Genomic DNA, 13,693 nt, shown 5'->3' on the forward strand with positions numbered 1-13,693 from the left:
ACATATAAAATCATCATTGATGCTATGTATTTAAAATACAAAAGCGACGTCTGAAAAGGGTGTGTGTAGTCACTTAAACTTTTCCTAAATCAAACAAATGACAAAGATGTGGTACCTGTTGCAAGGTGGGTGGATCCAAGAGTTCATTGTTGGAGCAAATTTATAACACACAAAGTGACAAATGAAATGAGTAGGGATTGCCACTTATTAACCCTAAACAAAGTCAATGGGTTGATTGATTCCTATTAGTTTAACTCATAATTTAAAAAAAAAAAACAAACAAGCCAAAATAACGATGTACTCATCAGCTGCAAATCTTCCAGGGAAGATTTTTTTTTTTAATTGTTTTTCTATGTAGTTGAAAAAAAAAAGATTAAAAAAAAATTATTTAGCCTTGCAAGCGCGTACAAAACTTGACCAAACATTTCTGAAGAACGCACCCAAAGCCGCATACTCTTCAAACGCCCTTTCATCCAGTTTACAGTGAGTGAATTGCGGAAAAAACAGCCAACAGCCGGTAACCATCACGAATGCAACGGTCAACAAACCCGATATTATCCTCGGTAACCGGAACCTACCGGTAACCGCTTTCTTCAAAGCCAGTTCGACCGCCAAACAAACCCCATGCAGAACGAAGAACCACGTGACTCCCCACGTGGGTTTCAAGCCGGCGCCGCGGCCCAAGTAAAAGAACATGAGCTGATGCATGAAACCGGATACCAAAAACGTGGCGAAAACAGCTGGGAGTGAAGCCCACTTCCGACCGGTTACACGTGTAAAGATGTGTAGGGTGGGTTTGTATACGGTGGGGCGTAGGATGCCGGTGACCATGAGGTTCCATCTCTTGCCCCAGAAGTCTTGTAATGAAGTGGAAAGATACGGCTCCTTTAACTGAGGCTCCAGTTCTAACCCTAGCGTGGCTCGAGCCACGGCTGCACTGGCGGCTAATATGAGTTCAAGGAGAAAATACATGTGGATGGAATAGACAAGCAAGATGAGTTTCGGATGAACAAAGAGTACATAGTCGCTGTATTCATAAGCTAGCTGTAGCTGAACCAAAATCGCCACTAGCAGACCCTTTATTGCATAATTCAGAGGGCCTTCTCGAGCGCCAGGACTAGGGTTGTTATTTTGAGATGGGTTTGGTTTGCTGTTGTGGTGGTTGTTATTTTGGATCTTGATGGGGAGGCAAGAAACAATTACAAAAAGAGGAAGAGAGATTGGTGGATGCGACGACAAGGGGCCTAAGCCAAAGGCAAAGAGTAAGAGCTTGAAATTGGCAAGCCAAGCAATGAAAAATGCTGTGGTGCCACCAATATGAACAGAAGTGAGACAAAGCGGAAGATAAAGGAAGATACATACAACTGGGATTAGACAAATGAGTCTTTTGATGCCTTTGGAGGCCATTTTACCAATGGCATAGCAATAGTATAAAGATATTGTAACCGAGAGCCATACCTTTATGAAATTTTTCATCTCGCCCTCCATTGATCTCGAATGTTCGTCTGATCTTCTACCTTTCCTTTCTTTTCTTCGGATCTATATTAACTAATCATGCTTTTTGGCTTGATCGATGGGCACTTTTTTTTTTTCTAGGTAGAAGAAGACTATACTTTCTTTAATTTTCTTCTTTGGGATCCAAGAGTCATGAAAGCGGACCCTATGGTATTTTATATTATTTAGTTTAATAAACTTATAAACACCATCTTTCAGCTCCTGATATATAAAAGGCAATGTTCACTTTTCTTTTCTATTGAGGTTGGCTTGAAATTGTCGAAGCATTTTGATATATACAGTAGGTCTAATATCAGAAGTTTGATGATGATTGGAGTGCATATTCTGATTTTTTTTTCTTTTTTATTAATTATTATTGCTTTTTGAGTAGTGAGCATCATCACATCACGCACATCTTTTCTCAGCTTCCAGTTTTTGACTTTGTATTTTTTGATTGGAAAATGAATTTTAATGAAACTGGGTACACGATTCTAGCTCATGTGAATTCTGGATTTGTTTAATTATTGAAGTAAAAACACAAAAAAAAAATTGTCCCTGCTTTCTCTGCCTTTCTCAAATATCATTATCTTTTCAAATTAAAATCAAGGTCAAGCAACTTGCGGCTTTCAATGTGTGATAGTTCCCTAATTGAAACTATCACAAAATTATTCAATTATTTCTCTTTGCCTTAAGGAGGTCATTGGCACACTGTAAATTAAACAAAATTAATTTTGACAATTTAGAAAAAGAAGTTTATAATTTTAGGTTGACAATACAAATCAAAAAATGATTGTTTACCTTGGCATAATCTTATTCAAAATGGATTAGTACTAGTACATATTTATTAAACTTGAAATTAACAAAAACCGAACGAACAAGTATGTCAAGGTTAATAAGGAAATTAATGCATAATATCTGAACATATGTCATGATTACCGACACCAAACGACATACTGTTTTTTGACGAATAATACCCGAACCGGATTTTCTATTAATTTTTTTTTTCAAATATACGATCCGTATTTGATATTGCAACCTAAAATGGATTAGGAAACTAAACTGCGTTAGGAAACATAATAGTTTCCTTGACAAACAAGGAATTCTCTGCCACTACAAAAGTAAATAAGTACTCAGCTGCCCGATCTACAGATTGCTGCTTGCTTTAAGGTTCCCGATCAATTAAAGAGCAAAAGGAAATCAATGGAAGAAGCAACGAGTTTCTTGTTCGATATGTGGCAGGAGCATGGCAAAGACGTTGCTCCACCAAAACCAGATCAGCCGGCTACCTTTTTTGTTAAGTTTTATGTTAATTTTGTAGTGGAATACCTTCCACATCGCTGCCACATGAATGTACGTTCAGTGAAGGAGACAGACTTTCTTGCTCGAACTATTCTGCTTGATGAAATCAACACGGTTCATGATAACATGTTCATCCGTATGTTGGAGTTGATGCCGCTCACTGAAGTTGATAAAGAGAGCATCAAAAAGATGGTTGCAACAAAAGCTAAGTTGGTGGACAATGACCCTCGAAATACTGCCCGTGATTGCATACCTGTTGTAATGTCGCTTAGGGTCTTTTACAAGAAGCCGTACACTCAAGGTTTAGACCTTGCTTGGACTGAGAGATTGGGCAGATCAATTCACAACAGCGTTCCTGCTTTAGAATCAGCTGTTGGGGATTTAGATAATGTGGTTTATGAAAAGGGTTCTTGCCTGGAGGACCAGTGTGCTATTTGCTTGGGAGGGTTTTGTGACGGAGAGGAGATTACTCGGCTGCCTTGCTTCCATGATTTCCATGGAGCCTGTTTAGAAAAATGGCTGGATAAGAGTCACCTGTGTCCATTCTGCCGGTTTCCCTTGCCAGTTTGCCGAGACACAGAGGCCTTCTGGCCACGAAAGATACTTAAATCAAGAAAGAGAGTTGGGATGCCATACCGGCATCGCGTTCCTGCCGTTCGTACTAGGCCAGATGGTGTCTTATAGAATTAATAGAAGGAATTTCTTTCGACAACACATGAATTTTTCCTTCCTTGCATCTATCTATATATATTTAGGGCGAATGTTGCACCTTCTGATGTTCCTGGAAATTTTCTTTTCGTACTCTGCTTGTTAATGGCACGCCCATAGAATTACTCTGTCTTTATGTTACACAAAATTTGCAGCTCTCCATGTGGCGATGCAATTTTGACATACTGATTTGTTTATTTGAAAATTTATTCAACCAAAGAATTAATAACAACAAACGATCGCTTGTTTTGTTCACTGGTCAATTAGGTTCTCTGTAGATGGCGCCGCAAGTAAAAAGAAGTTTATTTGAAGCATCAACTTTTTGGAGCCAACGAACATGAAATTTTGAGAAATAACCATCAAATCAACCATTTCTGTTGCTTTATACAACAAATGTTTTTCACTATTTGAGTGCAAAAACAATGGTTTATAGGGATGCATTTTCGCCTAGGTACATTATGATTAAATTAGCACATCAAATTACCTTTCAAGGTCAAAGGAATATTGCCAACACCACGGATTATACCGAACAATTCAAAGAGGATTCAGTTTCCAATCAATTTGCAAGTGACTGCAATTACACACTTCTTTCACTCTATTTAGAGCAGTTTGCCTGTGTTGCAGCAGGTGAAGTGAGCTATCTTCACTCTTCTTCCTTTTACGGGGCAGTCTCCTCGAGATACTTTTCCACTTTGATTCAAACTCGCAGGCTACAAGTAGAAGATAAATGCTAAAGAATCAGTTGCATGAACCATTAAATAAGAAGATAGCATCATAGATCAAATTGTAATAGAAAGTCAAGCAACTACTCACTGCATCACCATCACTGACGGATCCTACCACCTAAACCACAATCTTTGCATATCATAAGAAGGATTAATTCAGGCAGACACTTCTACCTTGACAGTGCATCCACTACAAAATGGCTGTTATTTAAATTTTTCGATTGAACACGTTTCTATTCAATATATAGCTTTTTACAATAGATTAGAACTGAATGAAAATACCCATGGTAATCCGACTACCCTAATTTTTTGCTTCAAACACCATGCATATACTATCTTTGAGAGAATTTCTTGAATGTATAAATGAGAAACTTGGGGATTTCTTTTCATCTCGGACATTCTATACCGGTCATTATTCAAGGAAAAAAAAAATACATTGTCATAAAGAGAGCTGCAAATTTTAAGGAACATCGGACCAACATAATTCTAAGGGCATGCCATGTTCACGAGCAAAGCACAAAAATAAAGTTTCCAGCAACATCAAAAGGTGCAAAATTTTTCACTAAACTTCAATTTTGAAGATGGTGGATATGAGATGATTACCATCACTTTGGTCATGAAAGCCTTGAATTATGCATGCAGAAATCCATGGCCTTCCTGCTTGGGATGCTTTCGCACCACCTCTAAGTTCACCATTATGTTGTTTCAAACTGCGTAAGAGCTTCCAGTTTTCAGCAAAAACTGTCCATGTAAATATTGCGCCAATGATAAACAGAATAAAATATCTTGAAAATTCAGAGTAACAAAATATAATCAAATTGCAACTTTGAGCAGCAGCGAGATTCTTTACATAATAAAAACAGAACAAAACACAACCCATATTTTTTTTTGGGGGGTGGGGGGGTTGGTTGGGGAGGAAAAAAGAAAAAGGAGCCAATTTAATGGGACCCAGAAAAGCATAATTTTTCGAACAAGTTTGCCTGCAGATTTCCTCGTCAAACAGGAAGGCAAAAGAAATTGAACTACCCCAATTATACCCAATCAAATTAAGGATTAGAGAGAATGAAATCGTAAGAACAACAAAATCTGTGATTTGAGATCAAATCCAAAATATTAGAATTATACAGCATTCAACGAATTATCGGATACATAAATCTGAACAACTAAAAAAAAACAATTACAAATTTCAAATTAGACCCAGATAACCATTTTCTATGGCCATACGGAATAATGAGTCAAAAAAGAATTAAATTGCAACTTACCGACGAGGAAAATTTGTGGTGGTACCGACGTAGGTCTTGATCGGCGGGTTGGTGGAGATGATAAGATACACACTCCATGACCTTGAGTTTGAATTTGGAGTCCGTTTTGACTGTGATTGTGATCTTATGGGTGTTGGGGATGAAGATGATGATGATAATTTCGAAGGGTTAGGGTTTCGATTCTTAACAGCGGGAAATTTCCCTGATAATGACATTGATACCATCCTCATCTCGTCAGATTCCTTAAAAACCCGTCCACTGCAATTTTGTAGCTTGTCAGATCCGCTAGTCTAACTCTGACCGTTGGCGCCTTTAAAATTCTGTTACCCCTTTTTCTTTATTTTATTTTATTTTATTTTTCAATGAAAACTGGACTTACTGGATAAATTATTAAACATCGAAACTAAACCTCCTTTATCTTTCACACAAGAAAGAAAATTTGGTTGCTCCAGATTAAAGAGGTTTGAAATTCGTACTCTTCCAACTCCAGAATTAGAATATGGAGAATATTTCAAAAGCATAAATATCCGTGACATCTATGCATTAACAAGATGACGTGGACAAAATAATTTATACAATGAATGCGTCTATTGAACGATTTCTTTTATATGATACATTTAAGAATCTACACCATCTCCCCCCCCCCCCCCCCCCCCCCCAAAACAAAGGAATAGTTAGCTCGGTCATCAAGAAGAGTTCATTTCTACTTTCCTGAAGCGAGATTTGATAAAAGAGCCAATCCAGTTCCAGAGTGAGAACCTGGATCCGTAGATGCGGACTCTGACTGATTTCTTTGATTCTTCTCTTACAAATTCCAAGTCCCTGGCAATGACAGACTGAATGTTTTCTTCATCATCAAGCAGAGGTAATGCCACCGAACCTTGGGACTCCAAGTTTTTAATCCACCCACGTAGTAAGTAGTTCACAACCTATAAATGCGATGATAAAAGCAAATGTCAAATTACTAATCAGAAAAGCTCCCAATGAATGCTAAGAGGAAAAAAATGCTTGTCCCATTGAGTCCTACGACAATTGCTGGTTTTGTTCTCTGGTCATGAATTGGCAGTACAACAATGCAACGAAGTACTAAAATTTCTCCCCAAATGAATTCCTTATTATCTTTCAAGTTTACAAAATGGAGTCTCCTGGAGATTAAAAAACGAATAATACCAATTTACTGGAATGCTAAAACTTTTCACCTGCATACTCTCACTGTGTTCACTTCTATTCACACTCTATTCTTAAATTTCTACTACCACTATTCTTGCCCATATGTGAGATGGTGTTATTCCTCTTTCCCGAGTGACCAATTATCAACTATGCATCACCACAACTTGTCTAACTCTATCTGTTGATCTTGAGGAATTTAAACTGAGAAGATATCACAAAAGACCTGACATCTACATTTGCAAGACAGCAGAACAGCAAACCTGTAAGACTTTCATGCTAGTTACTACTTTTCACAGTCAAAGGAGACACAGAGAGCATACCTCAGGAACTTCATCATGAGGACAGTGACCAGCTGGGCTGATCTCATAGTAAGGAGCTTCAGGTACCTGCCTTTTCACCTGAAGACCCCATACAGGCTTCACCCAGGGGTCTTCTTTTCCGTATATGAGACAGATGGGAACACCATTCATCTGACACCTACCGAGGAAAGGAATTGGAAGTCCTTAACTTGGAGCAAAAGCAAACAGGGAATGCATAAGCAGAAGTTCTTTATATTGCAGCTGGAAATTTTGGTACTACCTACCTAGATAAAGCTTCCCTGAAGGATAGATTCCCCTGAGGAGCGAACATAATTGAGGCAAATGATGCTGCCGCCGCAGGATGTTGGGTTGTCTCAAGGATACGAGTGAAGACTGTGTCGACATTAGTAGCGTGGTCTGCATAAACCTGTTTCAGCACCTCTGCAATACTCTCAGGATCACTTATTTTCTGCCAACTGAAACCACAGAAGAAAGCAACAATAAATTAGAGTTTCGAAAAGAAACAAGGACTCTGCTTCTTCCAATTAATACTTAAACATCATATGACCTAACTGGCCAATAAATAGAATATCATACATGAATTCTATGAGCTTTCTCACACTAGCAGGCAGAGGAAATGTTCCGGACCATGGAAGTATCCTTGCCAGTTTTGGAGACCTTATTGGATTAGGTGAAAAACCCCAAAAAGGGGTGGCGTTGAGCAATGTAACACCCTTCACCAAGTGAGGGTTGCATGCAGCAAAGTAAACTGCAACAAATCCTCCAAGTGAGTTCCCCACAACATAGACGGGTTCACGAATGACCTCTTTTATGAAATAACAAACCTGATCCTGCCACAAATCCACCGAATAGGCAAGCTCACTTGCCCATGGCTGAGCTTTATCTCCGAAACCCCATAAAAAGTTCTTCTCTTCTGTGCTATCTCCTTCCTTAGAACGTGGAGTAGGATCCTCATCTGGTAGTGACATGCCTTGCCCAAGAAAGTCAATTGCCCACGCTCTATAATCCTTTCCTAAATCTTTTAGTTGCTTCTCATAATGAAAAGAACCAACACCAAAGCCAGGAAGAAATAGGACAGGTGGGGAATTCACATTTTCACACCCAGCCTTCTCATAATGCACATTAAATTTAGGCTTCCACTCCCAAAAAGAACTAGTTATTGGTGCACCACTTTCACCATTGTATTCATCTGGCAAGCCCGGAATTAAAACCTTAGGTATCGCCTCCCTCTCTTTTGGGAAACTACCTGCATCCTCTTCCCCACCAATTACATAACCATCATAGCTCCCACTCAAGACCTGTGAATTCAGATTTCTGAAACCTTGAACTGCATTTGATGAATTAGAACCTTTCTCACGATCGAGATTCTTTGAGAAACACCAACTGCTAATAGAATATCCTGAAAAGCCACTTCTAAAGTCGCGCCTAATACACAAAATTCTGTGTTCTCTAAATGACGGGGGCTTTGATTCGCACGATTGCGAGGCTTTCTTGACTAATTTCCACCTCAAGTTTACAACTTGGCAGTTTGGAGGGCAATTATAGGAGAGAATTTCCATACCCAGATAACTTTTTTTCCCCTGTCATGATCAAGCAGAGCAAATACTTCAGCAAAGATTTAAGTCTTTACCATTTATTTGGTTGCAAAAGAATTAGAAGAGGAAAAGAAAGCTCCAAAAAATAGCAGAATCAAATCAAATCAAATTCTCAGGCCCAATTCAACAGAAAATCATACTTATAAAGTTATAAATAAATAGACAGTTATCAGAATCTTAATTTCCTTCTTGCCCATAGATTTCCAGGCCACCAAACACAGCTTCAAGAATGATAAGAAAAGAAAACCAGGTATGAATTAAAGAAAAGTCTAAACTTGACTGCCCAGAAGATTTAAGGCCACAAACTTGTTAAAAGCTGATTCACTGCAGCATGCAAGCACTATAACTTGTTAGCAGATCAAGCATAACTAAGCCAAGTACGCAAAAACAAATAATTAATACTAAACAACATTGAAAAAGATTTTAAAGAAAGTTATTTATTTATTACCTTTACCTTGGAGGTAGAAGTGTCATCAGAGGTTTTGCAATATTGGTGCGAAACTATATGCAGAGAATTATTCGATTTGCTTCTTCTTCTTCTTCTTCTTCTTCCTTTATAAGAAAAGAAAAGAAAAGAAAAAACGACTTTATCGTATTTTTGCAAGTTTCCGGGTGAATTTTGGAAGAGTAGCTATCCAACTAGAAAAATCTAGCCTTCCTTCATGCATCTGCTTGTGATGTGAATGCTTGTATTTTCTGCTGCCATTTATATTTTTCCATGTAATTTTTTCTTTTTCTTTCTTGTGACTTTTATTTTTGGGATCCACGTGTTCCCCATTCTATAAATAAATAATGAATTTTATATTTGTTATAAATTTCAAGGAAAAAAATTCTTATCGGCTATTATTCTTACCTTAAACGTAATCGAACATTTATCAATATGAAAATATTCATTCTGATTATACCGATGTGAGAGTGAGAAAACATAAATTTTTTTACTGAACTTAACTTTACTGAACTAAATAATTTTATTTATTTATTTATTGAGAATTTTCGTATATGAGGCGGGTTCAGACATTGTTTTTAATTCTGATTTTAGTTGATTCCTGTCCCGAACCTTAATCCGCCCCATTACCATTTTTAAATCTACTCAACTTAATAATAAGCAAACACCTACCTAAATACTGCATTTTCACTTTAAATCTTTACTGTTAAACCAGATGGAACAGTCGGCAAAAGGGCAAAAAAAAAAAAAAAAAAAAATGTTAAACCGTGATTTTAACTCTGTTTTTTTTTTTAATTGATTTTAACTCAAAATTGAGTCATAAGTCACAAGGAAAATTTTCAAAGAGTTTTGGAAGAAAGAGCATGTGCGGCACATGGGACATGGCATTCCAGAATCCAGAGAGTATAGAAGCTTTGAAATTATTTTTCTGGAAGACGTGAGAGTGAGATGGCAAAAAACCAGTGGCGTGTGGCATAATCCTTTGATGTGATTATGCTGATTTTTTTTTTTTTTTAATCTCAGTGCAGCAGGCCAATGGAAAGTTAGTCACTAGTCAAGTCTACAAAAATTGGATGACAAAGAATTAGGGAGCGCGGCAAAATCATGAATTTGGGTACAGAGAAGTTGAATCCTGAAGAGACAGTTAGCCGTACGCAAAGGAAACCATCATGCTCACGTTAAGATTGATTAGTTGAAACTTGCGTGCATCTGTTGTTGTTCAGACTTCGTTGTCATAAAATGGGACTCGGTCGGTGGAACAAAAAACAAATGAGCTTTTACCACTGGTTCCTCAATTTTAGGGAGAAGCATACGGGCCAAGGACTAGCTGAAAATAAAATATTAAAAAGGAGTGGAGCTATTAGCACCCCACTGATTGCCTCTTATAAAACTCTTTATTTTGAATGCACCCATTAATTAAAGAACTAAAATTATTATGTTTACTAGTAAAATTCATTTTAATTCCTCCTCAAATGACCTTATCCTGTTCCTTTCCATTGAACCTTTAATTAACTTACAAAATAATAGTAACAACAAAATAAAATTCTCATGGCCAGGAATCACATTCAACTGCTTGTAAAAGTCAACAGACGTAATTTTCCATGAGCGGCAAACAAACTTTAAAGAAGAGGCCACAATAACTAATAACCCTACACTTTTCCTTAATTCGTTTTTATTTTATCTGTTTATTTTATATTCATTATTAAACTTGAAAAAAGCTTTCTTCCCCAAGGAAACGAAAAGCTTCCCAATGAAAGTCTAATTGATCCAACCAAAGGATAGGCTCGTTGTTTTATGGCTCAATTTGATATCTTTTTTTTTGGTAAAATATTTTGTTCCTCTTAAAAATATGAGGGTATAAAGAATTCCTGTGATTTCAATCAAGGTTAAATGTGTAAACACCAGCAGTGGAGTTTTAAAAGAACTCTTGAGGGGTGCCAATGGTACCACTCCGTTGAAAGAGCCCGGTATTCCATACAAGCAAACGGTTGATCATCAACATAACAAATCGATGGCCCATGTGAGCAGCACGCCACCATATCCAGCCCAACACATGCAGCTGCTTCGGGGCAGTGTGGGCTCACAGCCTGTATTTATTTATTTAAGTTTTAAAAAAATAGTAAAATGAGACAAATAATGATTTGCGGCCTCAAATATCTTGTATCTTTCTAAAAAGAATAAATGATTATGCGATATTTTTAACTCAATATGTACGAACTGTTTGACTGTTTGTAATTGTATTATTTGTATTATTATTTCATAATGAAATAAACTATCTTCCAAGAACTACGTATATCAAGTCAATCCTATTATAATGATAAAATTATTATAAAAAAGAAAAGCAAAAAAAAGAAACTGATGGAACCTTTCAATATGAAGGGGAAAGTGGGCGGTGCCTCAAAATTTCACTAAAATGATTTCATTTACACGTTCAGAATAAATTGATAACGTGAGAAGTAAAAACCAGCTAGATTAGGCCATCTGTTTGTACAGATGTTGACTTAGCATTCAACTCTAGTTGTACGCCTGTTACGGATAAAAAGAGATGCTTGTTAATTGCTGTTCACTTAAGAGTAAAAGTTGGGCTGACAAGTGAAACAATCGTGGTGCCTGAGCCAGAATCTTTACCCAAATTTAGGTAATTTTACTAATCAAATCTACAAACTAATGAGCATTCCAGATTTTTCTGCTTGTTCTTTTTTGTTTTTGTTTTTGTTTTCTCTCTCTCTCTCTCTCTCTCTGTACATTTGAAGCCCATGGTCGGTCATCTTTCCCCCACTCGAAGCTTGGATTCTCTTCGGTGGTTGTTGAGTGGTTTCAACATCGAAGGTCCTGCCTCATTAGCTTTTATATTTCTTGTGAAGAATCTCCATCTGGGTGTTCTTTGGATTGCTCAAAGAGTTGCATTTTTGTTATGTTGTACTCAAACCATTAAACTTTTGTCCTTTGAAATTTGACTGAGTCTAGGGTTTTGTTCTGCTTATTAGTCTTGAATATCAAGTGTTCTTAGCTAAGCATATATTCTTGAATTATCATATCATTTGCAATCACAGAATCCTACTTTTGGTATTGAAATGAGAATTCTTTGATTCGGTTCCATGTAAGTATCATTAGTTATTCTTGGTCCAATAAGTGAGATTTTGGTGTTGCAGATAAACTGCTGCTTGTGTAGCTGCATATAGTTTTTGTTTGTAGTTATGAGACAAAACATGGATGATGGAGAGGTGGAGCTTTCAGATCATGCTCTGTTGTTAAATCAGGAGTTCTCTGGCAATTTTCATAATTCGGCATCTGTAGACTCATTTCTTGATGAATTTTTGAAGAACACAAAAACATGCACCCACACTCACACTTGCAATCCTCCTGGGCCAGATGCGGCACATACGCATACATGCTACCACACACACACCCAAGTTATTGCATCAGAAGAAGATAATCACTCGAATAGCAAAGAAAATTCTGTTTCGAAACCAAGGAGGTCATCGGGTAACAGAGAAGCAGTTCGGAAGTATAGGGAGAAAAAGAAGGCACACACAGCTTATTTAGAAGAGGAAGTCAAGAAATTGCATACATTGAACCAACAACTGGTTAGGAAATTACAGGGGCAAGCGATTCTTGAGGCAGAGTTCTTGAGGCTTAGAAGCCTTTTGGCGGACTTTAGAGGAAAGATTGATGATGAGTTGGGTGTTTTTCCATACCAAAAGCAGTGTAATGGTGTTGCTATTTTGAAGGAAGGTGATTGTGGCTTGCAGTCTAATGGTGAGGCAGTTGGCCTAGGGTGTCAGGCCAAGCTTCCGTGCTTCCATCCACAAGCAGGGTCATCATCGCATGCTGGAACTGATGGAAGTGAAAAAATGTTGTCATCAACGGAAGGAAATTGCCAGCCTGCAGTTATAGATTGTCAAGCAAGCACATACGATGTTGTGAGTGCTGAAGGACGGACCTTGGATGCAGTTGAAGCCTTGGTGTCACCTTCATCTCAAGCGGAATTAGCAGACTGAAAGGCTTTGTAAGTTTGTCTTTAATCTCCTAATGTAGATAATTTGTTTGTACACTAGCTTTCAATATACCATCAAATGTTGTGGATAGTAATACTCTGATATAGAGCTCAAAGGTTGAGTGTCACTCTAGAATACAGAACATAGGCTTCATTTTGCAATACAGCTGTAGAGCCATAGTGGGACCTGAGTACTGGCTGTACTCAGAGGACTGAACTTTGGTTTTTGACATCAATGGAACTGCTTGTAAAACACCTCATGTAAAGAAGTACTTTATCGTTTCTCTGGTCCATCTGTATATTAAGGTTGTGAATAAAATCCTGCCGGCTGGCTTATGGTTATTATTTATCTACTAAAAAAAAAAAAGGTAAAGCTGGCATTTTCCTGCCCACTTGATTACTCTTTATAACTCTTTCAAAGTGTCGGACTCCATTTGATAATTGGCAGTGGCTACGGTGGAACTGCTCTGTGGAGCACTGTTAGATTATACCAGTAAGTGCAGATTTAATATTTATCTCTATAATTGTACAGTCATCATCAGTGCTCCACCATGGAGTGAGTCCAATATAATCCGACCCTAATTATATTTATATATGTGCCTATATGTGTGTCAATCAGACAATCATCTTTGTATGTAGTAGTGGTGGATGATAAATGAGATGTGAATATGTGCAAGG

General features: G+C 37.6%; 5 protein-coding genes across 8 annotated transcripts; 2 read left to right on the forward strand and 3 right to left on the reverse strand.

Moving 5' to 3' along the window:
- Positions 1 to 304: 304 nt before the first annotated feature.
- Positions 305 to 1,878, reverse strand: LOC102610604 (acyl-CoA--sterol O-acyltransferase 1). The gene has a single exon (XM_006482879.4). It carries the CDS (start codon positions 1,486 to 1,488, stop codon positions 385 to 387), a length of 1,104 nt encoding a protein of 367 aa, XP_006482942.1. The 5' UTR covers positions 1,489 to 1,878; the 3' UTR covers positions 305 to 384.
- Positions 1,879 to 2,694: 816 nt separating this feature from the next.
- On the forward strand, positions 2,695 to 3,477 carry LOC107177604 (E3 ubiquitin ligase BIG BROTHER-related-like). The gene has a single exon (XM_015531658.3). The coding sequence runs from the start codon at positions 2,695 to 2,697 to the stop codon at positions 3,475 to 3,477; it is 783 nt and encodes a 260-aa protein (XP_015387144.3).
- A 383-nt stretch (positions 3,478 to 3,860) lies between these two features.
- LOC102609773 (structure-specific endonuclease subunit slx1) lies at positions 3,861 to 5,794 on the reverse strand. The gene is made up of 3 exons (XM_006482876.4): positions 5,489 to 5,794; positions 4,830 to 4,936; positions 3,861 to 4,211 (listed from the first exon to the last, which is right to left on the reverse strand). Exons 1-3 carry the CDS (start codon positions 5,716 to 5,718, stop codon positions 4,036 to 4,038), a joined length of 513 nt encoding a protein of 170 aa, XP_006482939.1. The 5' UTR covers positions 5,719 to 5,794; the 3' UTR covers positions 3,861 to 4,035.
- Positions 5,795 to 5,941: 147 nt separating this feature from the next.
- Positions 5,942 to 9,248, reverse strand: LOC102610088 (pheophytinase, chloroplastic). 3 transcript variants are annotated; one of them, XM_006482878.4, is made up of 5 exons: positions 9,028 to 9,248; positions 7,555 to 8,558; positions 7,242 to 7,433; positions 6,979 to 7,135; positions 5,942 to 6,417 (listed from the first exon to the last, which is right to left on the reverse strand). In XM_006482878.4, the coding sequence occupies exons 2-5, from the start codon at positions 8,535 to 8,537 to the stop codon at positions 6,175 to 6,177; spliced, it is 1,575 nt and encodes a 524-aa protein (XP_006482941.1). In that variant the 5' UTR covers positions 8,538 to 8,558; positions 9,028 to 9,248; the 3' UTR covers positions 5,942 to 6,174. The 3 variants fall into 3 exon arrangements, with proteins under 3 accessions (XP_006482941.1, XP_006482940.1, XP_052295546.1); XM_006482877.4 differs by having other exon boundaries at positions 9,022 to 9,248; XM_052439586.1 differs by lacking the exon at positions 9,028 to 9,248 and adding an exon at positions 8,714 to 8,946.
- A 2,200-nt stretch (positions 9,249 to 11,448) lies between these two features.
- Positions 11,449 to 13,428, forward strand: LOC102609311 (basic leucine zipper 24). 2 transcript variants are annotated; one of them, XM_006482874.4, is made up of 2 exons: positions 11,449 to 11,656; positions 12,171 to 13,428. In XM_006482874.4, the coding sequence occupies exon 2, from the start codon at positions 12,216 to 12,218 to the stop codon at positions 13,017 to 13,019; it is 804 nt and encodes a 267-aa protein (XP_006482937.1). In that variant the 5' UTR covers positions 11,449 to 11,656; positions 12,171 to 12,215; the 3' UTR covers positions 13,020 to 13,428. The 2 variants fall into 2 exon arrangements, with proteins under 2 accessions (XP_006482937.1, XP_006482938.1); XM_006482875.4 differs by lacking the exon at positions 11,449 to 11,656 and adding an exon at positions 11,675 to 11,847.
- Positions 13,429 to 13,693: the final 265 nt, after the last annotated feature.

This window comes from Citrus sinensis, chromosome 4 (genome assembly GCF_022201045.2).
Source record: "Citrus sinensis cultivar Valencia sweet orange chromosome 4, DVS_A1.0, whole genome shotgun sequence".
Taxonomy (NCBI): Eukaryota; Viridiplantae; Streptophyta; class Magnoliopsida; order Sapindales; family Rutaceae; genus Citrus; species Citrus sinensis.